Genomic DNA, 23542 nt, shown 5'->3' with positions numbered 1-23542 from the left:
TCACGTGAAGTTTTCCTCACTTTTTCCCCGCAAAAAGCCTTTGGGAGTTTATCACGTGAGTTTTTCACTTACAGCCCCTGAAAATTTCCCAAAATCAATTTTTCACGAAACTTTAGAGACTTCTCGTGTATTTAATGACCTCACCACCCCTTCCTGCCCCCACGCCACCCCCCCATCCAGCTGTGAAGCATAAAAAGGCCACATGTGTGTAAAATAAAATTTTATTTATCATCTGCAATGTAACAAATCGTTGAAAACTCATCGAAAAAACAACACGGTCAGTAGAGTTCTTCACAATATTTACAAAATCTCCCGCCTTCAAAAAATCTCTCGATAAAATACACAGAATCGTTGCAAAATAAAAATCTTATGGTTCCGGCCGGCTGGTCACTTGGGCGAGACGAACACAGAGTCTGTGCTCGAGTTGAGATCACTGCTGGCATCCCCATTTGTGGTGACATGCGCACCATCACCCTGTTGTGCTGCATCCTGGTACACCTCCACATACACCGGGCAGTACTCCGATGCTGGACCACCCCAGGTCCATCCACGTGGGATTGCCATGTGGCACAAGCCCTGCCGAATGATGGCTGCATGCCCCGTGAGACGATCTGAGGCACTCCCACGCACAGGAGGCACCTTGGCCAGGAGTTCCTTGTCGAAGAGGCTCTTACTCTTGTAGATGGCCTCCCGGAAGGCATTCCTGTGAATTGGTAGGGATTCCCGGCACAGAATGTTGCATTGACTCACATCCAGAGCATCCTGAAAGAGTCAGAGATTTTTAGTTGTGTTTCTTTCACTCATCAGATCGGGCTCAAACTTGGGATGAGCACGAATTAGAGTCCCCACATTCCAAAAAGCGTATGCGCCAAAAAAATTTAACCTCAAAATTTTGTTTTGCCTATATCTCAGCCTCTGTAATAGCTAAAAATCTAAAATTTTGATATGTTATAGGGACTATTAGGACCTTTCCAACGATACCTCATTTTCCAAAATCGGTCAAGCCGTTTAGTCAATATGGCCGCCACAATTTTTCATCGAAAATCGACAATAACTCGAAAACGCCTTGACCGATTTTGATCAACCCGGGCTCAAATGAAAGCTTTCAACAAACCCTATAACTCTCTAGAACATCTGAAGTTTCAAAAGTGACCGCTAGGGGGCCAAAAATTAAGAACAAAATTTTCGATGAATATCTCGAAAACGCCATTATCGATTTGCTTCATTTTTCGATATATTGTAGCCTACTATAACATCTATTTATAAAAAAAAATATATGTCGCCATTTTGAAAATACTGAGTTTCAACTTTGACATGTCATATCTCGGGTTCTACAAGTCCGATTTTGATAAACTTAAGCGAAAATGAAAGATTTCGGGAAACCCTACAAATGTCTAGAACATTGCAACTTCGAGAAATGACCGCGAGTGGCGCTAAAGTCAAAATCAAAATTTTCGAAAATTTCGAACTTGAATTTTTCGAAAATGCCATTATCGATTCACTTCACATTTTAATATGTTATAGTTGAGGTTAAGACCTTTCCAACGATAGTTCAAAATCGAAAATCTATGGAGCCGTTCCCGAGATATGGCGTTTTAAAGATTTCTTGGGGGATGACTTTTCAACTTTTCCCGACTGCGCGAATTTAAATTAATTGAAGAAATTCAGAGAAAAATCAAAGAAATTTTAGGGAATTTACCTCAGAATAGAACGCTGTGGTCTTCACATCCAACATTTTGTAGAATTTCACCTCATCCACATCAACAGTCATCCCTAAACGTGTATCAGATACTTTGCCAACTGCCTCCCACCCTTTGTAGCCTTCCTTAGCCCTTGGACGTACTCCGGAAAAATCTCCGGCAACAAGGAAGATCTCCTGCTTCCCTGTTTGCTCTGCCACTGCACCCAGCACCGAAGCAATGCGGGCCAAATTGTAGTGCTTCAGGTAGATGTTGAGGATGGAGAGGCGCCACGAGGCGAGACGGAAGGTGGCCATGTAGGCCGCTGGTGGTACCTCCAGTACCCCCTCGTGGCACCCTTTGAGGTCCAATGCCTTCGATTCGGCCTCCACAAAATCACACTGAGCGGAATCATAGAGAAAGCCCAACCCACACAGGAGGCTATCCCGTCCGGAAGTTTGAATTTTCCACTGGCGAGAATTCTCGCGCCATTCTATCGTCCTCCGGAGGGTTGGGTGATTCAGCTCCTCACAAATTCTCGCCAGGGCGGATGCATGGAGGATCTCCTGAAGGCAGATCTATTGAAAAAAAATAGGAAAATAATTTATTGAAAGAAATTTTATTAAAAAAGATTCAAAAACTTGGTTTGAATTATGATAGTTTCAAACTAGAAAGCAAATTAAAGAATGACCTAGAATCTGTTAATTCTAGGTCATTTAACTTTTTATTTTTACTTCAATTTATTATTTAATTGAAGGGAAAAAGAAAATTTTAAACAAAACGATCATGAAAGAAATTTTAAAAATCTTTAATAAAACATCTTTTATTGCTTAACATTGGACAATGTTCAGTCTTACAAAAGAATCTTAATTTTTATTTGAAGCATCTCTCCGTCTTTAAAGCATCATTCACTTTTAATTAATATTATAATTATCTCAAAAAAGGCAAATTAATTTTTTAATTTCTATGATTAAAAAAAAATTAATGGATTAAAAGTTTATGAAATTAAGATTCCAAGGTAAATTTTTAAAATATATCAGAATGAAGTTTTAGAGTCTGAACTTTGCATTTTATTTAACTTTATTTTTAAATTATTGTGATTAAATTAAATGTTTTGTGAAAAATTTAAAACATTAATGAAATGTATAAATATTTTGTAGAAACAAAATAAAACTTTAATAAAAAAAATTAAAAATAAAAAAAATACGTTTTTTTTTTGCAAAAGTTAAGATTTATTGCTAAAAATTTAATAAAAATTAAGTTAAGTTTAGTAAAAATTAAAACTTTTGCAATAAAAATTGCTTTTTTTCTAAAATAACTTTAGCTCTAAATCCGTTCTGTCATTTTTGCCGCTAAATCATTCCTTTTTCCCCACATTCTCTCTTTTCACCACTCGAATTCACCACTCCGAGTGCGCGCCAAATTCAAATATTATTTTATTTCAAAAATTTTCCGAACAAAATTAATTTTTAACTATAAGAAAAAAGAATCTTACACGATGTCTCAATTGATCTCTACAACACTTCTCCATTAAGTTAATCAAAAACTTCTCATTTTAATTGCAAGAAAAATGCTTTATCAGACGACCTATCAATGCTCATTTAATTAAAATCTTTCCTTAACAATGTGCTAATGATAAAAAGTATTTGTCAGAGGAGAAGAGGGGAGGTTGGGGTGAGAAGTACGTAATGTTTTATCTAATGTTTTTGGCACTCGTTTTAATTTACTGCCTCATAAATTCATTTACAATGCTAATTTTCTTCCGAGTCAACACAGCAATAATGTTGTTGCTTCTCTACTGTATTGACTCGCGACATACCGCAAAAAGCAAAAGTAATTTTAAAGGGGAAAAAAAGTCTACAGAAGTCATTGGGAGATAATTACAAAATAATACCAACACCAACCGATACTAAATGGTGGCAAAAACAAAGTCTCCCCAACCTTCCCGCGTATTTGATTTTCTTTATCACGCTGGATTATCATGGTGAGATTATCTCATTGCCTCCGCGCAACACCTGTGAACGTTTTTTTTTCTTCTAAATAAGAATTTTTAAAGGAGATTGTGGACACTGAGCTGCACGTGGGCTCTCAACGTGCGGCGTCACAGACTTTTCACTTTTTCTTTCGAGTTGAATAATTGAATATGAGAATTTTTTAATGGAAAATCATCTGCGATAAGAAATTATTGAATACTCCAGCAGCGTTGACATTTCAAATCATTGAACTCCTCGCGGTAAAAGTTTTTATTTTTTTCTTCAATTCGTTGAAAGGGAATTAAATTATGAGTGGCTTGTTGAGTAACAAAGCACAATATTCTCGGGAATTTATTGCTTTTGCTTTGTGTGTAATTGCGCTGACTTATTTTGGACAAAATACTTTTTAAAAAAAATGGATTTCTCCGTAATTGAGGAAACTCATTTGGGAAGAGAGAAATTTTTGACTCTGTTCACGTTTTTTTTTAAATGGATATTTTAGAGAGATTATAATGTCGGAAAAGTCATTAGAATTGAAATAGAAATTTAAAATATAGAAATGGCCAGTCAAAATACAGAAAAACTGCATTGCAGCATTGCTTTTAATTTTTAACACTTGGAGGATCAAGGTTTCTAACCTCAAAAGCGTGGATGGCGGTATCTTAAAATGGCGGAAGGCAGCCATTTTTCGATATGAAAGCTCGCCGCACCACACGGGAAATTTCTCATACATCTGTCGAATTCTTCTTATTATTTTTTAGGTCCCCAAGGTTTAAACAAAAACTACCGACATCTGTTATTAAAATTAAATTAAACAATTTTCTTCTGAGAAAATGATGTTCTTTGATCGGAGACAGTCAATTAAAACGCACGTCTTAGCACTTTCAGCGACGATTCGGTTTATTTAAAACCACAAAACAACAACAGTTTTAAACAGTCGTTAAATTCTTCAAACAATAAAAAATAATAAAGTCTTGTACTCACAATGGATAGTTTATTCTCCAGGATTGTCCTGCAGATAACCTCTAGGACACCTGGATTCTCAGCTTTGGCTTTTGTCATTCTATCGAGGTTCCACGATGCAACCCTCAGGGCTCTCCTGCCATTTCGGCTGAACTGAAAATCCCCCTCGACAGTGGGGCGATGCGAATAGGCCCCCAGAAGGTCATAGATGTCATTCACAGGCACATTTCGGAACCCATTGAGTCCCGTGAGTGGGGTTCCATTGACACGAATTGCCGAAACGGACAAAGACTTCCGGTTTGGCGTTAAATTCGGGCGTATCCCCCCATTCCGGATAGGAGTTGTATTCGACGACACCGTTGACGAGTGCCTCAGGAGTCGTGGGGTCTTTGGTGTGGCTTCATCGTCACTTAGACTGAGAAGTGCCCGAATGGCACCCAGACGTGCTGGTGATAGCCCCTTCACACGCGCCATGTCGTCGAGAGACTTAAAGGGACCCTTCCGCTTGCGGTATTCCACAACATTTGCAGCTAACTCCTGATTCAGACCACTCACCTGCTGCAGTTGGAATACCGTTGCGGTGTTGACATTTAGGAGACCAGGACGAAATGTTAGGGATGGTTCTGAGAGGAGGGATTCCATTGAAGGGGTCCTGGGGTTAAAAAACAAGGATTTTTTTTAATTTCGACTGTTTTTATTTGAGCCCATGATGAAGGCTTCTACTATAGCCGAAAGCTTTGAAAAATATTTTTTATAACCAAAATAAGATCTGGAGGACTCAGACGGGATTCCAATATGATTCAAAAATTTATTTTTAACACAATTACCACAAATTTCAGCCTTTGGAATATTTCTGATTAGATTAGCCCCAAGAAAATGATTAAATTTGCCCCAAAATGAACAAAATCTCACCTAGAACTGAGTGAGGATCCCTGCAGTGAGCCACCTGGTCTTCTCTTCACACAAATCTCCGGACGTATCTGCTCCAGCTTCACAGCCCCCATACCTGGTACAAGTGCCAGATCATCGATACGCTGAAATTGACCCCCAATGGCTGCCCTATGGTCCACAATACACTGAGCTATGCGTCGATTGACACCAGGTAGTGTCATGAGTTGCTCAACGGTGGCTGTGTTGATATTGAGGGCCTCCAGGCTACCCATGTGGGGGGCCGCGAAAGCCGCACTAAGGGGCACCTTGTGCTTCTTGCGCCGCATGAAAGGCGAACGGAAACGCATGCGGTTGGGTGTCCCACCGACACTGGCACTCCGGCCACTGCGCTGGCCCAACTGCTGACTAGAGGACTGGCCCATTGTGCTGGCGTGACGGGCGCTATCAAAGTGATTTATTGATAAGTCTCCGTGACGATAAGCTTTTTTTTCTCTCTTCTCTTTCTACATGTCTCCCGATATCTTGTGTCTTCCGCAACACTCAACGACACCTCGAACTTTGGAATGTTCCTTTTTTATTTATTGCAAAAAGAATTTTATTTATTGAAGTTTTTTTTTTATTTATTTAATAAATAATTCATTAATCATTTAAATTTAGACATCATTTTTGGTAGGATTGGGAAGAATTAAGTAGAAATTGATTTGAAAATGAAAAACAGAAAGAATAAATCGTCAGATGATGGAAAAAACGATATAATAATTTATTTATTAGAAACATTATAAAACTTTTGACTTATAGAAGACAACACCAACTTATTTAGTATTTAGTAGAGTATTTATTTCCCCAAAGTTTAAGTATTGTAATACAGAAAGAGTTGGTGTTTCAGAGCAATCAATATTTTTGTTATTATGTAATAAAGAAACTTTAAAACATTATATATTGTTGCGACGGTGCCTGGAAATTCTCATATTTTACACCAAACCCTAATTTCCATGCCCGCGCCAGAAGGAAGGCAAAACCCAAAAGCCCTCCAGCCCTTCAAGGGATAAATTGTGTCTTAGGACAAGATCGACGAAAAGCACAATTTCTTAGTGAAAGTTGCGCTTTCTAATAGCATAGATCATCCCCTAGATGAAATCACCTGAAACAGGTGTTTTAGTACATAAAACATGTGCTTTATGATCGACGGTGATCGATGAAAGGGGTAAATTCTCACTTTCGCACCTTATAAGGACATAAACGAATGTGAGGAGAAGAAATTCCTAAACTTTCGCACCATATAAGGGAATAGATGAATGTGAGAGGAAGAAACTCCTAAACTTTCGCACCATACAAGGGCATATCACAAAATTGTCACCTTTTATGGTAAAAGAATGTGACCTAATTCATCTCAATTCCACGAATTAGAAATTCGGTGGTGAGACACGGATGAAGAAAGGGTTTCCCGCATTATAAAAGAGCTCAGTGACCACCACTGAGCAGCAGTAAACTTTCAAGAGTGCAGCAGTAACCTTTAAGAAGTGCAATAGTGACTTTTAAGCAGTGATCTTCAGCAGTGAATTAGAGATCCCAGAATCTCTTAGTGAATAGTGCAGTGAACATTGGCTGAAGTAATAGCCAATGTTGGGAAATAGAAAATTTCCCTAGTGCAGTGAATACTTGGCTAAAAAGTAGCCAAACTTTGGGAGATAGAAAATCTCCCAACATCCCAACTGAATACCCCATCCGAGAGCGATAGCTACGCTCCACGACGGTGCGGTATTGGGATTCAACAAGTGAGTGGAACCCAGGCAGTCGAGAGGACTCCTGCCCATCACTTCAGGAGGTCGAGAGGACGATTCTCCCTCCTGCTCATCATTTACCAGGCGGTCGAGAGGACGATTCTCCCACCTGTCACTGCACTGGGTCAGGCAGTCGGGAAGACTCCTGCCCATCTTTACTTCAGGAGGTCGAGAGGACGATTCTCCCTCCTGCTCATCATTTACCAGGCGGTCGAGAGGACGATTCTCCCACCTGTCACTGCACTGGGTCAGGCAGTCGAGAGGACTCCTGCCCATCTTTACTTCAGGAGGTCGAGAGGACGATTCTCCCTCCTGCTAATCCTTACTAAGTGGTCGAGAGGACGATTCTCCCACTTATCACTGCTCCAACCCAATACGGTATCAGGTGGCAAAGCTACACCTGATCCGACATCCATTCCGGGTAGACGTTAGGAAGCCTGCTGGGAACCAACACGGCGAAGGAAAGACTTCCGCCGGCCAACTACAAGCAGCCCCCGAAGAGCAACAGTAGAACAACGCGGCAATCCGAACCCTAGACTGGGGAAGAAGCCCAGGATTGCCTCCCTCACTCAGCAAATCCAAAGACTTCCATCGAGCGGCGCCCGTTGCGGAGGATAAAGCAGCCTAAAGTAGCAGCACCTCATTGTAATCCCAACCGACAAATAAATCCGAAATTAAAAAATCCGCAACAATTGGTGGCAGCGGTGGGATTATAGCGCCCCATGATGATGGATGCCAACCCGAGTGAGCTGGTGGATGTTTCACAGGAAAACACCAATCAGAGTGAGTTGGTAAAGGTGTTACAGGACACCATCTTTGAAAAACTGGACGAGTTGAGCAGTACAGTGAGTCAACTCTCGATGCGTGACCAGAAACGAATGGAAGATCTGGAAATCATGCAAAAGATTTTACACCAGCAGCTTCAGAATCTACTGGAGAAGGAGAAGATCAGAGATCTTCAATGGGAAAGTTTACTAGCTCCCGTCCCGGATTACACAAATTCGAGTTCAGACTCGGAGCCACAGTATGTGACGAGTCTGCAGGACGGAAAGGCAGCAGCAGCGAATACGGAGACACCCAAAAGTGGACCTTCGGCACCAATGTGTACCCCTAAAGAGGAGCAGACACCCATGTACACACTGGGCACTCCTCTATCACATGCCACTGCGGTGAACACACAGACACCCACTGGAGTGGTGCCACAAGGAGACTCCGGAAGACCCCGCGGTTGTCTAATGCCGACAACAAATGTCTGGACACCAGGACCCGTGATGTCCACTGCTACATCCGGTCAACCACAACTGGCGTCACAGAACAGAATCGACACCACCTCCATTAGCCCAGGAATGGCTAAACTTAAGGTGGACAATTATGACGGTAAGCAAGATTTGGAGGATTATCTCCTCCACTTCAATGTAATTGCAGCCGCCATGGGATGGAACACCCACCAGAAGGGCACCATCCTGGCCGCATCACTGCGCGGCTCTGCATTGGCCATCCTCCCAACACTGCCAGAGGAGGATCGGCAGAACTGGAACAAACTCATGGCAGCCCTGAAGCTTCGCTTCGGTAGAGAACATCTACGGGATCTCTGCCATGTAGAATTAAAGACTCGGAGACAACGAGCAAAAGAGGAATTGCCCGCTTTCGCAAACGAATTGCGTAAGCTTGTACAAAGGGCATATCATGAATGTCCTCCTGAGGCCCAGGAGAGAATCGCTACTCAGCAGTTCCTGGACGGAATCGCCGATATGGAAGTCCAGGTCTGGGTGCGGATGAGTCGCCCATCCACGTTAAATACAGCCCTGGTTACTGCAATGGAGTATGAAGCGAGTAAACAGGCCACTCAATTCACCCGCCCTCAAGTGAGGGTTATGAAAATCGAACATTCGGATAAATGCCGTGGTTCTAAGAAAACCACATCCGAAAAGGTTCACAAGAAGAATTGGTATACCCCCAAGGGTCAGCAAAAAGTGCAATCAAATACGCGAGATCAAAATAACCGGCGAAAAGCAAACTGGAAGCCCAAGAAGGAGAAGAGGGAACCTGAACGGCCCTGTAACAAATCCCAGGCTCAAGTATCGCAGGAAAAATCTCAGCGCCGTGCAGAAAAGAAGTCAAGGATCGGTCGAAATGCTACTGTAGCTCCATACATGGAACATCGCTCCGGTAGAGCGCAGAAGAAAGCTGATACTTCGTCGCGGCCACCACGTTATGAAGGAATCCACAAGCAATGCAATCGAACCGATGAAAAGAATCACCTTGGAAGAATCCTCACGGCAGTGACAGAAATCCCAAACGACCAGGAGAAGTTCAAAGAGGAACAGAAGAAAGATTCTGTGTTGAAAGTAGTACGGCAGTGGGTCTCCAAAGGGAAACGACCAGCCTGGAAAGAAGTGTCAGGAAAAATCCCTGCCCTCCGGAACTACTGGGGAATCTTTTATTCTCTACGAGTGGAAGATGACTGTCTCATTTATCAGTGGGAAAGTAACCGAACTGGTGAGTGCAAAAAGTTAATTGTTTTACCTTCAGACATGATCGACACCGTGCTGAAGGAAATACACGACAACCCTGGAGGAAGACACTGTGACCACGTGAAAACCTTCCTGAAGTTGAGAGCGAAATTCTACTTCCCTGGAAGACGTGCCAGAGTCAACCAGTATTGCCAAGAGTGCGACATCTGCAAAGGACAACCTCGCAAGAATAGAAGCGGGTTAGCAGGTAATGAAGCACCTGGACACCGTCGTCAAAGAGTCTTCAAGGACAAGAAAACTCGAAACAACGGAAACACTCATTCAGGAAACTCTCCGGAAGGAAGGAATGACCGGCTATACACCCCAAACAGAAGAAGGAATCGATGCCCTAAACCACAAAGTGACTGGGAGGAATTATACACGATCCTGAAGCAATTGACCGACATGGTATACCACATTCTGCTTCAGAAGAAGAAGCAACGGATATTTCACGAACAACGACCACCACCTTACCCCGATACAGAACTCGATCGGGGCGATCGAGACTAAGGTGGGGGGAGTGTTGCGACGGTGCCTGGAAATTCTCATATTTTACACCAAACCCTAATTTCCATGCCCGCGCCAGAAGGAAGGCAAAACCCAAAAGCCCTCCAGCCCTTCAAGGGATAAATTGTGTCTTAGGACAAGATCGACGAAAAGCACAATTTCTTAGTGAAAGTTGCGCTTTCTAATAGCATAGATCATCCCCTAGATGAAATCACCTGAAACAGGTGTTTTAGTACATAAAACATGTGCTTTATGATCGACGGTGATCGATGAAAGGGGTAAATTCTCACTTTCGCACCTTATAAGGACATAAACGAATGTGAGGAGAAGAAATTCCTAAACTTTCGCACCATATAAGGGAATAGATGAATGTGAGAGGAAGAAACTCCTAAACTTTCGCACCATACAAGGGCATATCACAAAATTGTCACCTTTTATGGTAAAAGAATGTGACCTAATTCATCTCAATTCCACGAATTAGAAATTCGGTGGTGAGACACGGATGAAGAAAGGGTTTCCCGCATTATAAAAGAGCTCAGTGACCACCACTGAGCAGCAGTAAACTTTCAAGAGTGCAGCAGTAACCTTTAAGAAGTGCAATAGTGACTTTTAAGCAGTGATCTTCAGCAGTGAATTAGAGATCCCAGAATCTCTTAGTGAATAGTGCAGTGAACATTGGCTGAAGTAATAGCCAATGTTGGGAAATAGAAAATTTCCCTAGTGCAGTGAATACTTGGCTAAAAAGTAGCCAAACTTTGGGAGATAGAAAATCTCCCAACATCCCAACTGAATACCCCATCCGAGAGCGATAGCTACGCTCCACGACGGTGCGGTATTGGGATTCAACAAGTGAGTGGAACCCAGGCAGTCGAGAGGACTCCTGCCCATCACTTCAGGAGGTCGAGAGGACGATTCTCCCTCCTGCTCATCATTTACCAGGCGGTCGAGAGGACGATTCTCCCACCTGTCACTGCACTGGGTCAGGCAGTCGGGAAGACTCCTGCCCATCTTTACTTCAGGAGGTCGAGAGGACGATTCTCCCTCCTGCTCATCATTTACCAGGCGGTCGAGAGGACGATTCTCCCACCTGTCACTGCACTGGGTCAGGCAGTCGAGAGGACTCCTGCCCATCTTTACTTCAGGAGGTCGAGAGGACGATTCTCCCTCCTGCTAATCCTTACTAAGTGGTCGAGAGGACGATTCTCCCACTTATCACTGCTCCAACCCAATACGGTATCAGGTGGCAAAGCTACACCTGATCCGACATCCATTCCGGGTAGACGTTAGGAAGCCTGCTGGGAACCAACACGGCGAAGGAAAGACTTCCGCCGGCCAACTACAAGCAGCCCCCGAAGAGCAACAGTAGAACAACGCGGCAATCCGAACCCTAGACTGGGGAAGAAGCCCAGGATTGCCTCCCTCACTCAGCAAATCCAAAGACTTCCATCGAGCGGCGCCCGTTGCGGAGGATAAAGCAGCCTAAAGTAGCAGCACCTCATTGTAATCCCAACCGACAAATAAATCCGAAATTAAAAAATCCGCAACAATATAATTAATGCTTAAGAATTTTATAACATAAATTCAATAAAATGCTCAGATTTTTACGTAGACAAATATATATATTTTTTTAATTGTTTCAAAATTAACTTCTCAGAAATTATGAAATCATCGATGAAACATCAGCGTTAATGTTTCTAAATTACACATTTAGTGTTTCGTGAATGCACTTGAAACAACCATGAAGCAAGAAGACAATCCTAAGTCGTTTCTTTCTTGTTAATGTTTCATTTATATTTGTTTCACGTTTCGTTCAGCGAATAAGCAAATGAATGAGCAAGGGTTAAAGAAAGCTGGTTTACTTGACAATGTTGATTGAATCAGCACATTTTTAATGTTTTTATCCATAGTTTTCTTAGAGTTAAGTTTCCGTTTTAGGCCATATTTGAACTCTAATTATGAAAGTGTAAGAAAATCACTTTGCTTCATGTATCATCTGACGCCATTTTGAAATTCTTTTAATTTTTCCACAACACAGTAAACAGGTCATATCAATGACCTTTTCTTTGCTTTAGGAGACATACTTTTAGTGTATCCATAAATATTAAATTATTATCTGATTCTTGGAGAAAAATTAGCGTTCTTTTGCAAAATCCTGAAACAAACATCTTCGTCATATTATTGTGTTTATTCTTTATCTCCAACATTTGAATTATTTATACAAACACTTTTCGTATAGTTTGCAAAATTATCTCAAAAACCCGCTTAAAGAGATCAAGAAGAAAGCTCTTTAACCCTTTTGCGTGTATTGGATCGTACACAAAATTCAATGTGAAACATTGTATATTTTCTTGATTTTAAATGTATTTTATTATTCTTTTTTTTTTAGTTAAAAATATGTTAAGTTTACGTAGAAAAAGCCAAAGAAGACGTTTTGATTCCGAAATATCCTTTGAGAACATCCACAGAATAAATAATACTGATAAAAAGACCGAATGTTTCATTGGTTCAAACACGCATGAAACATTCTATTTTCTCAAATTAAAATTAATTTAATTATTTTTTAAATGCTAAAATTACGTTAATTTGACGTAGAAAATGCTAAAGAATACGTTTTGGTAGAGAAATGATCTCACAGAGCATCCAAAAAGAATCACAGCTATGAAAAACCAAATGTTTTAATGTCTCAATGTTTCATGTGGTCGCAAAAGGGTTTAAACACAACCATATAATAAGAGAGTGTAGCAAAATAAATTGTTGGTAGTGTTTAGCAATTCACGAGCTTGTGGTGCGCGGTGGTGTGTAGGCATTTAACATCGATTGTGAGCAATAATTCAGCAATTTTCCACATGCTAATGAGCCTCGTCATTGCTTGCAACTTATCTTATGACTTTTTTATGAGGTTCTAAACCGCATGAGAATACAGAAATAGGTGAGAGTATACGGGTGGAAATTCTATTTTTGACTCTTTGCGGTGCACTTTCCCTTAACAGCCGGAAGTGTTGAATAATTTTGCAATCGATAAGCCTTTGTCGCTGTATATCAATTATTAACAGGTGAACCCATAATAATATGTTTCTCCATCAACATGTCCACACTTTTGCATTAAAAATTAAAAGAAAAAAAAAGTGAAAAAAGTGAAAAAAGAGCAAAATTTGTAGGTAAAAAGGCGGAAAGTTTTGTGCAAACAATTCTCCCATCGAGTTGGTGTTGAAAAGTAACGAGAAATAATGATAAATTTATATCCATTACACAATCATTCGTGACATCACATTCCTTTCTGAATATTCAAATTACTATTCATGTTTTATATTGAGGGATAAATGGCGTATTATTTTGTAAGACAATAACAACATTACTATCTCAATTTACTCAATATCCCCACAGCACAACTACTATACTTGCTCTTCCCCCCAATTTGATTTGTCATTGTGAGTTGCTTTAGCTTTTTTTTTGGGTGTTGAGTTTCTTCTTGATTTCCTGAACTTTGCCCAAAAAACACGATATGTTTTGCAATTGGTAATCAAGTTTCTTGAAGTTTTTATGATTATTTACTTTGACGAATTGCAGAATTTAGTTTTGAAGAAAAAAAAATCTGTAGAAATTTGAGTTAGTTTTGGGTCAACTGGAGATAAGGTTGAGATTGAAATTAATCTATTTTGCTAAATAAAATTCCTTTATTCATAATCAATATTTAGTATGTGACTAATTATGTAGTTTGGATTTTTTTTGGAGAAATTATAATTTATATATTTTATGTAGAAATTGTAAAACTTAAGAAATTTTGTTAATTGAAACTTAAGATACTTTCACACCGAACAAGTTGAATGAAATTTAATTGAAAATTATTCTGAAACTAAAATTAAAAAGTAATTTGAAACATGAATCAATTGAGAAAAGTAGAAAAATATTTCCTAGCCTTAACCACGCCCCTATTTTATCTTATTTAACATTATTGTGTATAAAGCATATGCATCAATGCTTCATGGATAAAAACTAAACTGCTTTAACTTAATCTATAAAAAATAAAAGAATCACCAAGAGATCTAAAGAAGCATATGCATCACAAAAAGATCTTAAAAGCTCAGCCAGACGTTTTGATCGATAGCTGACTTTAAAAAAATCGGTTAAGTTGTTTAGCCAATATGGCCTCCTAGATCTTAAAAAACCTTTCAATATGATTCGACTTTGGCTTGATCGATTTTGATCAAATTCGATACATAAGGCGCTAAATGAAAAAAAAAAAAACTAAAGTTGCCTAAAACCAGGCCTTAAAACCGGAGTAATTTCTTAGAATCTATCGATTTTCTTCAAATTTTATAATATAAAAATAAAATCTTTGTCGTTGTTTTTTTTTAATTTAAATATTTTTAAAGTTCTTAGAGCAAAATCTCCTTTTCTGCTTAACCGATTTTGCTCAAATTAGACTTAAATTAAAGGTTTTACAAAGCTATCCAACGTTAGGAATATTTTAAATCTCGACTCTTCCTTAATTTGAACCTTTTTTCAAAACCCATTCCAGACCTTTGTCAATGATCTAAATGGACGCAAAAGGGTTAAAAAAAAAGCAACAAAGGAGAAGATTTAAATAAATTCCCTTTAAGTAAGTACTTCGAACTCTGTGATGATTCAGAAAGGTCTTTCCAATCAATTTTTTTTGGACCAAGTCATTGATCTTTGATGTGTGTATGCAAACAACCCATATAGATTGAATTTCTCCGTCCACGTTCGTAATTAATTGTACCCGAGTGTTCAGGCGGAGAGAAATATTTACACAGAGTGCGGAATTTAAAGTAGAATATACATACAATTGTCGCTTGTGCTCCCCTTCAAGTTCATTTGCGTCCATGTGTACCGAAAATCTCTTGAACTTGCGCCATGTGTGGGGCCTTTAATTCTATGAATGAATTTCACTCACTCTCCTTTTGCCCGAAAAATCAGCTGTTGTGCGGGGTCATTGCGAACACTCTGCTGAGCGCCAATTGGGGCAATATTCTTCGCAATTTTAAATTTGTGAAATAAAAGGCAAAATCTGCACTGCTTTTGGCGCATTGCCTTATCAGAGCTGAAACGCTTATCTCGGCGTAGTCAAGAGACTGCCTGTTTGTGGCATAGATATGCACAAATTGATTGAACAATGCTCTCAAGTGGGTCTGAAGTTCACCTTTTTTTTCACATTTTAAATTCCCCTCCAGCAGCAAGGGAAGTAAGTTTTCCCGGCGTGTGAGAAAATGTCTCGCGGCAGAGTTGAAGGCTGATTTTTCATTCGATGAAAAGTGAATTCAATGCCAGATCGCATGATTAAATTCTACGGCTTAGCATTTTTTTTCTACTTCTCTTTCTCTTTTTCTCTCATGTAGATGGCCCACCTGTTCCATAAAGGTATTTACGCGACACAAGGTGAGAGAGAAACACTCAAAACATCACCCGATTGAGGATTTTCTGTGTTATCACCACCAAAAGGGGTACCGCATTACAAAAAGACGATACCAAAAATTCATCAAAACATGAAAGTGTGAAATAAATAATTCAAAGGATTTTAGAAAAAGAATATGTGGTCAACAAGGTAAACATAACATGAATATGTAACTCTGTTGGAATAATAAGTCCAAGACTAATACCGAAGAATAAAGGTTAGAGGAGAAAAGGTTATAGAAAATAGATTTTTTTATGGATTTTGGAAGTCATTCTTAAATTATGAAGAACAAAAAAATAAAAAAAATATTAGGTGCATAGGTACGGTTACAATAAAAATAATAGGACCACCAATATAGGTTTTAAAGGTACCCCTGGTTTTAATCGTCAATATCTCAGGCTGTGAGTGACTGATTTTGAAAAGTAGTATAGATTCTTAAAGCTTAAGCTTAAAGATTTTCGAAAATCGGCCCATCCGTCCAGTTTTGGTAGAGGATTGAAAAGAAAGTGGTATTTTTGGTATGGGTCTACTTGAATGACTGTCAAAAATCAGTCCCTCAATGTATAATATTTGACGCACCCGAAGATTGGGAAGTAATTCCCCACTATCTAGTGAGTGAAAATTATTTTCCATTGTAAAATTTTCTTTAATAAAAGCGCCCGTCTATGCTAGCCACTGAAGAAGGCTCTGATCGGGGCCGAAAGCTCTGGGAATATTCTGAATTTCTTTGGGTAAGACATTTCAACTGCCGACGAAGAACACGGAAATAAATTATTATGTTCAGGAAAATGATCAGAAAGATCTCTGAAGAGGCATGGAAAAGTAATTTTTCTTCAAAACCCGGTTAAAGAAAACAAAATGACAAAATCCTATAAGATTTTCCCCGGGATACCAAAAATCTTATAACTGACGAATTGTGCGATAACAAAAGATTTTTATCAGAATCTACCCCATAGTCTACAATATCCAAACGGATTTCATAATTTTTTTCCAAACCATCATTTATCGTAATGAATGTCCCCTTGAGAATTTTCTTTTGGCGCAATTCCTTTTATATATGGTGTGAGAATCCTAGGCAAGGGAAGAGAGAAGCTTTTGTCCTCGAGGACACTGATAAGGATTTATTGTTGGTTGTTTTTGGGAGACAAAAAGGCAACTTCCGGAGGCGGAAAATTGGCTGAGGCGCTTACAGAGCAAAGGAAAAGCGCCAAGAATGTTCAATGTCGATGATTTCATCGGGGGTATACAGCTATATGTGGAAAAAGCTGAGTGCCGTCACCGTGTCATCGCGAAAGAGTGATGAGAAAGTGTTGTGGTAGACACAAATTGGCGGATTTTCTCTTTAATTGATTACCACAATCAACGGGAAGGTTCAATTTTCGCGGATTTCGTACCTTTTTTCTGCTTTTGCTGCACCAACGCCTCAGATGGGAATAATATTTTCACGGTCACTTTTTACACATTTTCATGGCTTTCCCACCACGACCAGCATATTTACATGCAATTGGACACAACAAGAGGTACACAGTTGATAGTTTGAGACACAATTTGGGAATTAATTGGGTAGTTTTGCACAAGAGATATAAGAAAAAGAATTTTCACGATGTGATTGCAACTAAAACGACAGTGGAAGTGTCATACAGATGATGAAACATTTCAACATGAAACACTGTTACGCACACAATTTCAAGTCCACGCGCACTCATTGCATGTATAAAAGTCCATTAATACATAGAGAAGATGTTTCGTTTGAAGGGAGAAACATTAATGAAACATTATGGGTTTATCAGTTGAGAAAATTACAGAAGTTTTTTTTTATTAGGTCTGTCTTCTAGAAATTATGATTTTCCAAAAACCGATTTATAATATCTCTTCTCCAGAAACAGCTGATGATGATGATTACACGTAGAACAATAACTCCAATCATTTTGTTTTGAGAAGAATTCCTTGGTTTGTTAGGGTTAGAATACGTTGAACATGCAATATTTAATTTGTAGCCACAGAATTGCCACTTTCTTATCAATCTCCTCCAGATAATTGGCCATATTCTTCAGGTATGTTTTGTTATCGTTATCCTGTGTAGAAACTGAAACATTTGAATAAATGTACCGCAAATAGTTGGGATGAGGAAATATCATCTGTGTTCTGGCTTGATCGTAAGTAGACGACGATTGTGTGAAAAGAAGAAAAGAAAAAAAAGTATGGTGTCCTTATTGTAGCATGGCCTCTGCAAGGACGTTTTCCAATTGATTTGTAATGATGGAGATATGTCCTTTGCAGTAATCTAAGACATCGTCATCGGTAATTGATCTCAATTGTAGGATCTTCTTTGTAATCCTCATCTCATTTTATTAGGATATTCTAAAATTGAGACCACGTCGTAATTTTCATTGTGACAAGTGACGTACATCCCACCTGGATTTCTGATTTTGGAACCTCATTTTCATAAACGTATACCTTCACCGCCATGCCCGTCTCTGTATCCGCATCCAAAACATAAAAAGTAACGTTTTCATCAGGGCCCGTATTATGTAACTCTCCGAGTGCTGGGTGGCCCATAAGAACTGTACGTACAGCCACCCAGCACTCGGAGAGTTACATAATACGCCCTCAGAAACATTTAGTTGATACGGGGAGTAATTCAGTTTGGAATGGAGGTCTTCTTTCAATTTTTCAAAAAGCGTTACAATATCTTCTTGCAATAGTTTTCGATTCAATTGGTCAATGTCACATTGTTCGCGTTCCTCATCATCCACTTTAGAAGGGTAGACATTCTTGCGAACAAACGTTTTCTTCCCAACGAGAATAAGATCACTCTCTCTGCAAAATGATTAGCGTATATTCTCGTTGACATTTTCTGAAAAAAACTTTGATCAAACTGTCTTATAGCTTTTGTCCATTTTTTCTCTCTTCTTTTCGTCCTTAGGGAATCGAAAGAGAGCAATTTTTTCTTGTCCCACTCTTCGCATGCGCCAGGACTCAATTCCGCATACATCACCTATGATTATGAATTTAAAAGAGACTGACCTTTGTTCCTTATGAATGACTCAGATGGATGAATCGATGAGGCTCTACCAGGTATTCAGAAAGATTGAAATTAGGGGGGAAATTTAGATGAAAATGCTCCACAAAGTACCACGAAGGCGCAAGAATTGCAGCTATAAAAATGGGTCGTATTCTGCGACCAAGAAATCTTTGAAATGCTTGAAATTTCAAAGATTTCTTGGTCACAGAATAGACCCTCGGGAAATAAAGCTCGTTATTTCCCGATGATCTCTTATTTTGTCTTATTTCGAACTTACAACTTTTTACTTTCAGAAAATTTTCAAGTTTTGTCAAATTCAGATAATTTGGATCAAGAATTGTTCTCAGTGCCATTTAACTTGCAATAAGCAGTCTACTGGGGATTTTTTTTAGAGTTGAACTAAAGACATTTCTTCAGATCACTTTATTACAAAAATAATTGTTTTTTTTTTCTGTGATTTTTGACATGGAAATCTCTATGATATAATATTTGCTGTTGCAAACAGCGATTTGCCAAAACATAGATAATTGATCTTCAAACAATCGTGCAAAACATGTCAAATTCATAAACCACGCTATATTGTAAATTTCACACATAAACTGCTTGAACTGCTGCACTAAATTCTTAGGATTCAACTGAAAACTGCTTTGTAGGATTAGTACTACTATCTCCTCCCTTTTCGTCTTCACTGATCTTAAATTGAACCAAAACAATGAGGTAGGTTGTCATGGCGGAAATCATCTGTTGAAGTAAATTTAAAGAAAAACCTTAGTGCTAATTACTGATCTTACTTTCCAACAATTACTTACCGCAGTTAACAGAGATAGGTCAACGGTAAAGAAGTTAAAAGCGTGAAACTCCAACTTCTTAACCTTCATCGTGGCTAGAATGTCATTTATCTTGGATCTTAGTTTGTCATCTGAAGAGTTTCCCCTGGCCTGCGTTAGAACCACCATTGTTTCATTCCACTTCACCTTTGCCATTTCCCCACCATGAAGTACAGTCCAGAATTCAATGGCGTGCATCGTAACGAGGGCTAGACTGAAACTGACAAGGATCTCAGCATCAGTCATAGCAAAGCCATGGCGAATGTGGTTAATGATGTAGTGCATTTGCACAATAACGCATATAAAAGCTAAATAAAGAGAAAAAGATAACATTTAGTAGAAATAAGTTTGTTCAGACTTTCAAAATGGCGTCACCTGATAGAAACGTGAGGATAAGTTGCTTCCCGAAATAGAGGTTAACCCTGTCACATAGATTATGCAGTATTCCCACAATGTCCGCAACGAGTGTTGCTGAAGTTGGATTTACCGAATCTACAGGTCTAACTTTCATGGCGTTCCCGTGTTTTCCCAATATAGACATCTGTGCTAGTAGGGCGTCTAGTTCTCCGGATAGATTAGCTCGTACCGCCATGCGTAGGAGTTGAGTACGACTTGTAAGAAAAGAAATAGCACCGACAAATTGGAAATTGAATACCATTAAGGTGAATTTAGGTAAGCAGAATGAGGCCCAATAGAAGAGAGTCCAAGAATTGCTTAAGTCAACGGCAGAGTAAAAGGTTAAAGCAGCAACAGTTAATCCTGATGTAATGCTGACAAATACAAAGAGAATAGACATCTTTCCAGATACACGATTAACTTTGTCGTAGTTTATCCCAAAGTAGTCTCTAAGCTTTTCGTCGCACATGACGAAGGAATCCAAGATTTCCTAGAAAAGATAGGTCAGAGTTAGTCAGGTTAAGGTTAAACTAATTTCCGAATTTTATAACTGATCAGAGCTTCAACTTAGCCCTACTGTGGGTAGGCCTGATTTTTTCTGAGTACATACCTGTCCCAAGTCTCGATTTTTGAGCGCGAAAATAATAACCATGATGAAGGCGAATGCATTGGGAGCTGCTTGAAGCCAATTCGCTGCTGCAGCAATGCTGGCTGCTTCATCGCGCGTTCTAAACATGCTAACCAAGCACAGGGTGTACAAGATGAGCATTCCTAGGGATGGTAGAAGCTGAAGGAGGTTTGCTGTTCGAACCTTTCTTGCATTTGCACCCAAAAGGCTCCTTCCAAAGGGCCTAAGACCTAGCAAAATTGCCAGTATGTTGAAAATTTTTGTGTTATCCATTTAAGGACTTCTCGGTCTCCTTGACGTGATGGAACTAAGGAACTAAAGACGATTGAGCAAGGAGCTTTTGTTAAATAAAATGTTGAGCGGGAGTTAATGATCAATTACATTAGTGCAAAGGACAAAAAGTCAATTATCGACATTATCGGGTGATTTGTTGCACAATACGTGATGACAGGATAATGTAATAGAGCCTTATTCAATACAAAGGACACCTTTTAGAACTTTTGTTTTTAGTAATACTCAGGAGTTTTAACGGAAAACAATTTTATTTTTTTCTATTCTCTAACAATTTATTAAAAACTAAGTTTTATCCTGAATCTCATGAAGGAACTTTTCTTCATTGAAGACTGTCTTCCTCATCCTGAACAGCATCTCTTCCTCCTGGAACCACCGCTTAATGTTAAAGTCTGAAAAGAAGAACTTAATCTCCTTCTCAGCAGTCTCTTTTGAATCTAAAAGAAAATTTCATTGGATTATTACTGTCTGAACCAGAATTTTGAGAGCTTCTTACCTGATCCATGAGCTGCATTCCTTGTGTCTGAAATGCCAAATCGTCCCCTTATACTCTCAGGATGTGATATAATGCTTTTGTAGACCTTAGTGGGACCCAGAAGTTCCCTCCACTTTGCAATGGCATTCTCCCTGGTTAGAATGTACACATCTGATGGTCCACTACTCATGAAGGTTACAAGGCGCTGGTAGAAGAACTTCCCGGAATGTTCAGCGTAGAAATTTTCCGCAGATGCCCGACTGAGGGCAATTCTCTCATTCCGGACAATTTGAAAATCATTCCCGATAATTGCTTCGCGAATTCGCACCAGGGCGCATTTGTTTTTAATAACGTGTGGTTTTATTATGACTAAAGTTAATTCGAGAGACTTCTCTCTAACCATCTTGGGGGCATTTTCTTATAGGTTTTTTGAGGAATCACAGAGATCACAGTTGAAATACGATTACCCGCACACTTGAACTTTAACTTATTTTGAGGTTATGAGTGCTCTGCAACAGCTGAAATTCCAAACTGGCATGCAAGTTAATCATGCAAGTATAAAGATAGGGATAGTTTTGAATGTTAAGTGACCGTTGGAACTTGCAGAAGACTCAGAAAAATCATAAGAATTACAATAAATATGCTAGAATTTATAGGTTGATGGCTTTTTAATAAATAATAAGATGGGATTGATTCTTCAGAAGCATAAAAAAATTCTTATTCATTCAGGGAGGGGGTAATAAATTCTCAATAGGTGGGGATCAGGAGTAAACTAGCATCCCAATAAAAAATCATACCCATCATCCGGATTCTTTCACATAATCCCATTAAAATATTTGATAAATGGTAATCCGTTGAAGAATTTTTTTTGGAATTCTTTAAACAGGATGCGCGTGCGCATTTCCCCCCTTTTTACAAAATTTCCCCAACTTCATTCAAAACAAATCCCCCCGAGAGAGAGCGCCAAATAGGTGGGGAGAATTTGACAAGAAAATTCTCTCGCGGGTGTTTTGTCTCTTTTCCGCGCACAACGTCACAATGCTCTGCACTTATTGCCATCTCATTCACACGCGGGAGAATGGAGAGAAAATTGCGCGCAGAGAGATTTAATACAAAATAAAATATTTGAGGAAATATCAGTTGGAAGCTTTAACTCAGAGAGGTTAGCCGCGTGTGCTGCTCAATTTCCTTCTGTTACATTTCTCATTATTTTTTTGTTTTAATTTACAAAATCATTGTTTTTCCTGCCCTTTTTACGCATTCGCCCAAAAAGGGATTTTCTTGCATTTTCTCCGTTTTTTTTTTGTTTATTAAAATTTCAATATTTCATTGCTAAATTTCTTCTGCAAAGTGCAAGTGTTACGATTGAGAGTTTTTTTTTAATTTTTTTTTGTAAATGAGAAAAAGTGTGTAAAATCGGGTGAAAACATTAAAAAAAAAGAGAAAAATTCGAGTGATTTTGTAAAGGAAGAAAAAGGATGCAGAGTGTGTGAGAAAAGGCATTCCTAGGGGGGAGAGAATTAAGTGGTGAAGTGAAAGAGAGAATTCTGCGCAATACTGCCAATCATCCGATTTGGATGATTTTATTCGATTTTGATTAAAAAAAATCGTTGAAACTTTAAACGAATATTTCGCGTGTGAAAAGTAAAAGGATATTTTGTGAAAAGAATCTGTTGGTGTTATAAAAGAAAAAAAACAATTCTGAAAGAGATTTTCATTGGGTTTCAATGAATTTTTCAATATTCGCCCATCGTGGATTTCTTCAGTAAATGTGAGTTTATGTTTTGCTACTAACAGTTATATTTTTCATCGTGCTAATTTCACTACTATATTAGCTTTGAAAAACCCTCTGTGTGTGTGTCTGAGTTTCTCTTCGATTGGAAGCAAAAATTTCCTTCACAAAATTTCTAATTTAGGTGAAGAAAAACACAGACAGACAAACTTTAAGACAAAAAATTTTCTCAACTAAGAGCTGAGCTTAAGCTCATTACCTACTCTACCAAGAGAAAAAAAATGAAAGAATATAGATGAAAAATAGTCCTGGATGGAAAAATTAATTAGTAGGAAAAGTGTTGGGATTTGCATAAAGAAAAAATCGTTGAAAAAAAATGAGAGAGGCTCATTAAAAAGGTGGCAAAAGAGATGAAGAAGGCGCACACACATATAATGGCTTCCACCAA

At 39.0% G+C, this 23542-nt stretch overlaps 7 protein-coding genes across 8 annotated transcripts in view; 2 read left to right on the top strand and 5 right to left on the bottom strand.

Annotated features, from left to right (window-relative positions):
• Positions 1-23542, bottom strand: part of LOC129795035 (probable asparagine--tRNA ligase, mitochondrial) — a 1173171-nt gene that overhangs the window by 375836 nt on the left and 773793 nt on the right. The window lies entirely within an intron of this gene.
• Positions 1-23542, top strand: part of LOC129794972 (mucin-2-like) — an 826140-nt gene that overhangs the window by 240778 nt on the left and 561820 nt on the right. The gene's annotated exons all lie outside the window — the stretch shown is intronic.
• The window catches only part of LOC129795002 (sodium-dependent nutrient amino acid transporter 1-like), an 899230-nt gene that overhangs the window by 375836 nt on the left and 499852 nt on the right, over positions 1-23542 (bottom strand). The gene's annotated exons all lie outside the window — the stretch shown is intronic.
• On the bottom strand, positions 206-17357 carry LOC129794999 (endonuclease/exonuclease/phosphatase family domain-containing protein 1-like). 2 transcript variants are annotated; one of them, XM_055836000.1, is made up of 5 exons: positions 17115-17357; positions 5528-6075; positions 4637-5267; positions 1700-2257; positions 206-762 (listed from the first exon to the last, which is right to left on the bottom strand). In XM_055836000.1, exons 2-5 carry the CDS (start codon positions 5926-5928, stop codon positions 388-390), a joined length of 1965 nt encoding a protein of 654 aa, XP_055691975.1. In that variant the 5' UTR covers positions 5929-6075; positions 17115-17357; the 3' UTR covers positions 206-387. The 2 variants fall into 2 exon arrangements, with proteins under 2 accessions (XP_055691975.1, XP_055691974.1); XM_055835999.1 differs by having other exon boundaries at positions 5528-5947.
• On the bottom strand, positions 19321-20869 carry LOC129795268 (putative gustatory receptor 28a). The gene is made up of 4 exons (XM_055836353.1): positions 20579-20869; positions 19948-20458; positions 19555-19880; positions 19321-19486 (listed from the first exon to the last, which is right to left on the bottom strand). Exons 1-4 carry the CDS (start codon positions 20867-20869, stop codon positions 19370-19372), a joined length of 1245 nt encoding a protein of 414 aa, XP_055692328.1. The 3' UTR covers positions 19321-19369.
• Positions 21107-21865, bottom strand: LOC129795101 (nucleoside diphosphate kinase 6-like). The gene is made up of 2 exons (XM_055836138.1): positions 21384-21865; positions 21107-21324 (listed from the first exon to the last, which is right to left on the bottom strand). Exons 1-2 carry the CDS (start codon positions 21763-21765, stop codon positions 21173-21175), a joined length of 534 nt encoding a protein of 177 aa, XP_055692113.1. The 5' UTR covers positions 21766-21865; the 3' UTR covers positions 21107-21172.
• The window catches only part of LOC129794996 (uncharacterized), a 69720-nt gene continuing 68675 nt past the window's right edge, over positions 22498-23542 (top strand). The window contains exon 1 of the mRNA XM_055835989.1: positions 22498-23133. The gene's annotated coding sequence lies outside the window, so the exon portion shown is untranslated. The remainder of the gene's footprint in view (positions 23134-23542) is intronic.

Source organism: Lutzomyia longipalpis, chromosome 4, assembly GCF_024334085.1.
Source record: "Lutzomyia longipalpis isolate SR_M1_2022 chromosome 4, ASM2433408v1".
Classification (NCBI taxonomy): domain Eukaryota; kingdom Metazoa; phylum Arthropoda; class Insecta; order Diptera; family Psychodidae; genus Lutzomyia; species Lutzomyia longipalpis.
Note: the sequence above shows the minus strand (reverse complement) of the source record. Positions and strands in the feature narration are given on the sequence as shown.

Excerpts from the sequence above, each read along its gene's own strand:
- LOC129794999 (XM_055836000.1), bottom strand. The coding sequence starts at position 5,928 with ATGGGCCAGTCCTCTAGTCAGCAGTTGGGCCAGCGCAGTGGCCGGAGT. Across the intron at positions 5,268-5,527 it reads GGATCCTCACTCAGTTCTAG|GACCCCTTCAATGGAATCCC; the intron begins GTGAGATTTTGT and ends TTTTAACCCCAG. Across the intron at positions 763-1,699 it reads CCACAGCGTTCTATTCTGAG|GATGCTCTGGATGTGAGTCA; the intron begins GTAAATTCCCTA and ends TGACTCTTTCAG.
- LOC129795268 (XM_055836353.1), bottom strand. The coding sequence starts at position 20,869 with ATGGATAACACAAAAATTTTCAACATACTGGCAATTTTGCTAGGTCTT. Across the intron at positions 20,459-20,578 it reads AAAATCGAGACTTGGGACAG|GAAATCTTGGATTCCTTCGT; the intron begins GTATGTACTCAG and ends TATCTTTTCTAG. Across the intron at positions 19,881-19,947 it reads TATCCTCACGTTTCTATCAG|CTTTTATATGCGTTATTGTG; the intron begins GTGACGCCATTT and ends CTCTTTATTTAG.
- LOC129795101 (XM_055836138.1), bottom strand. The coding sequence starts at position 21,765 with ATGGTTAGAGAGAAGTCTCTCGAATTAACTTTAGTCATAATAAAACCA. Across the intron at positions 21,325-21,383 it reads GAATGCAGCTCATGGATCAG|ATTCAAAAGAGACTGCTGAG; the intron begins GTAAGAAGCTCT and ends ATTTTCTTTTAG.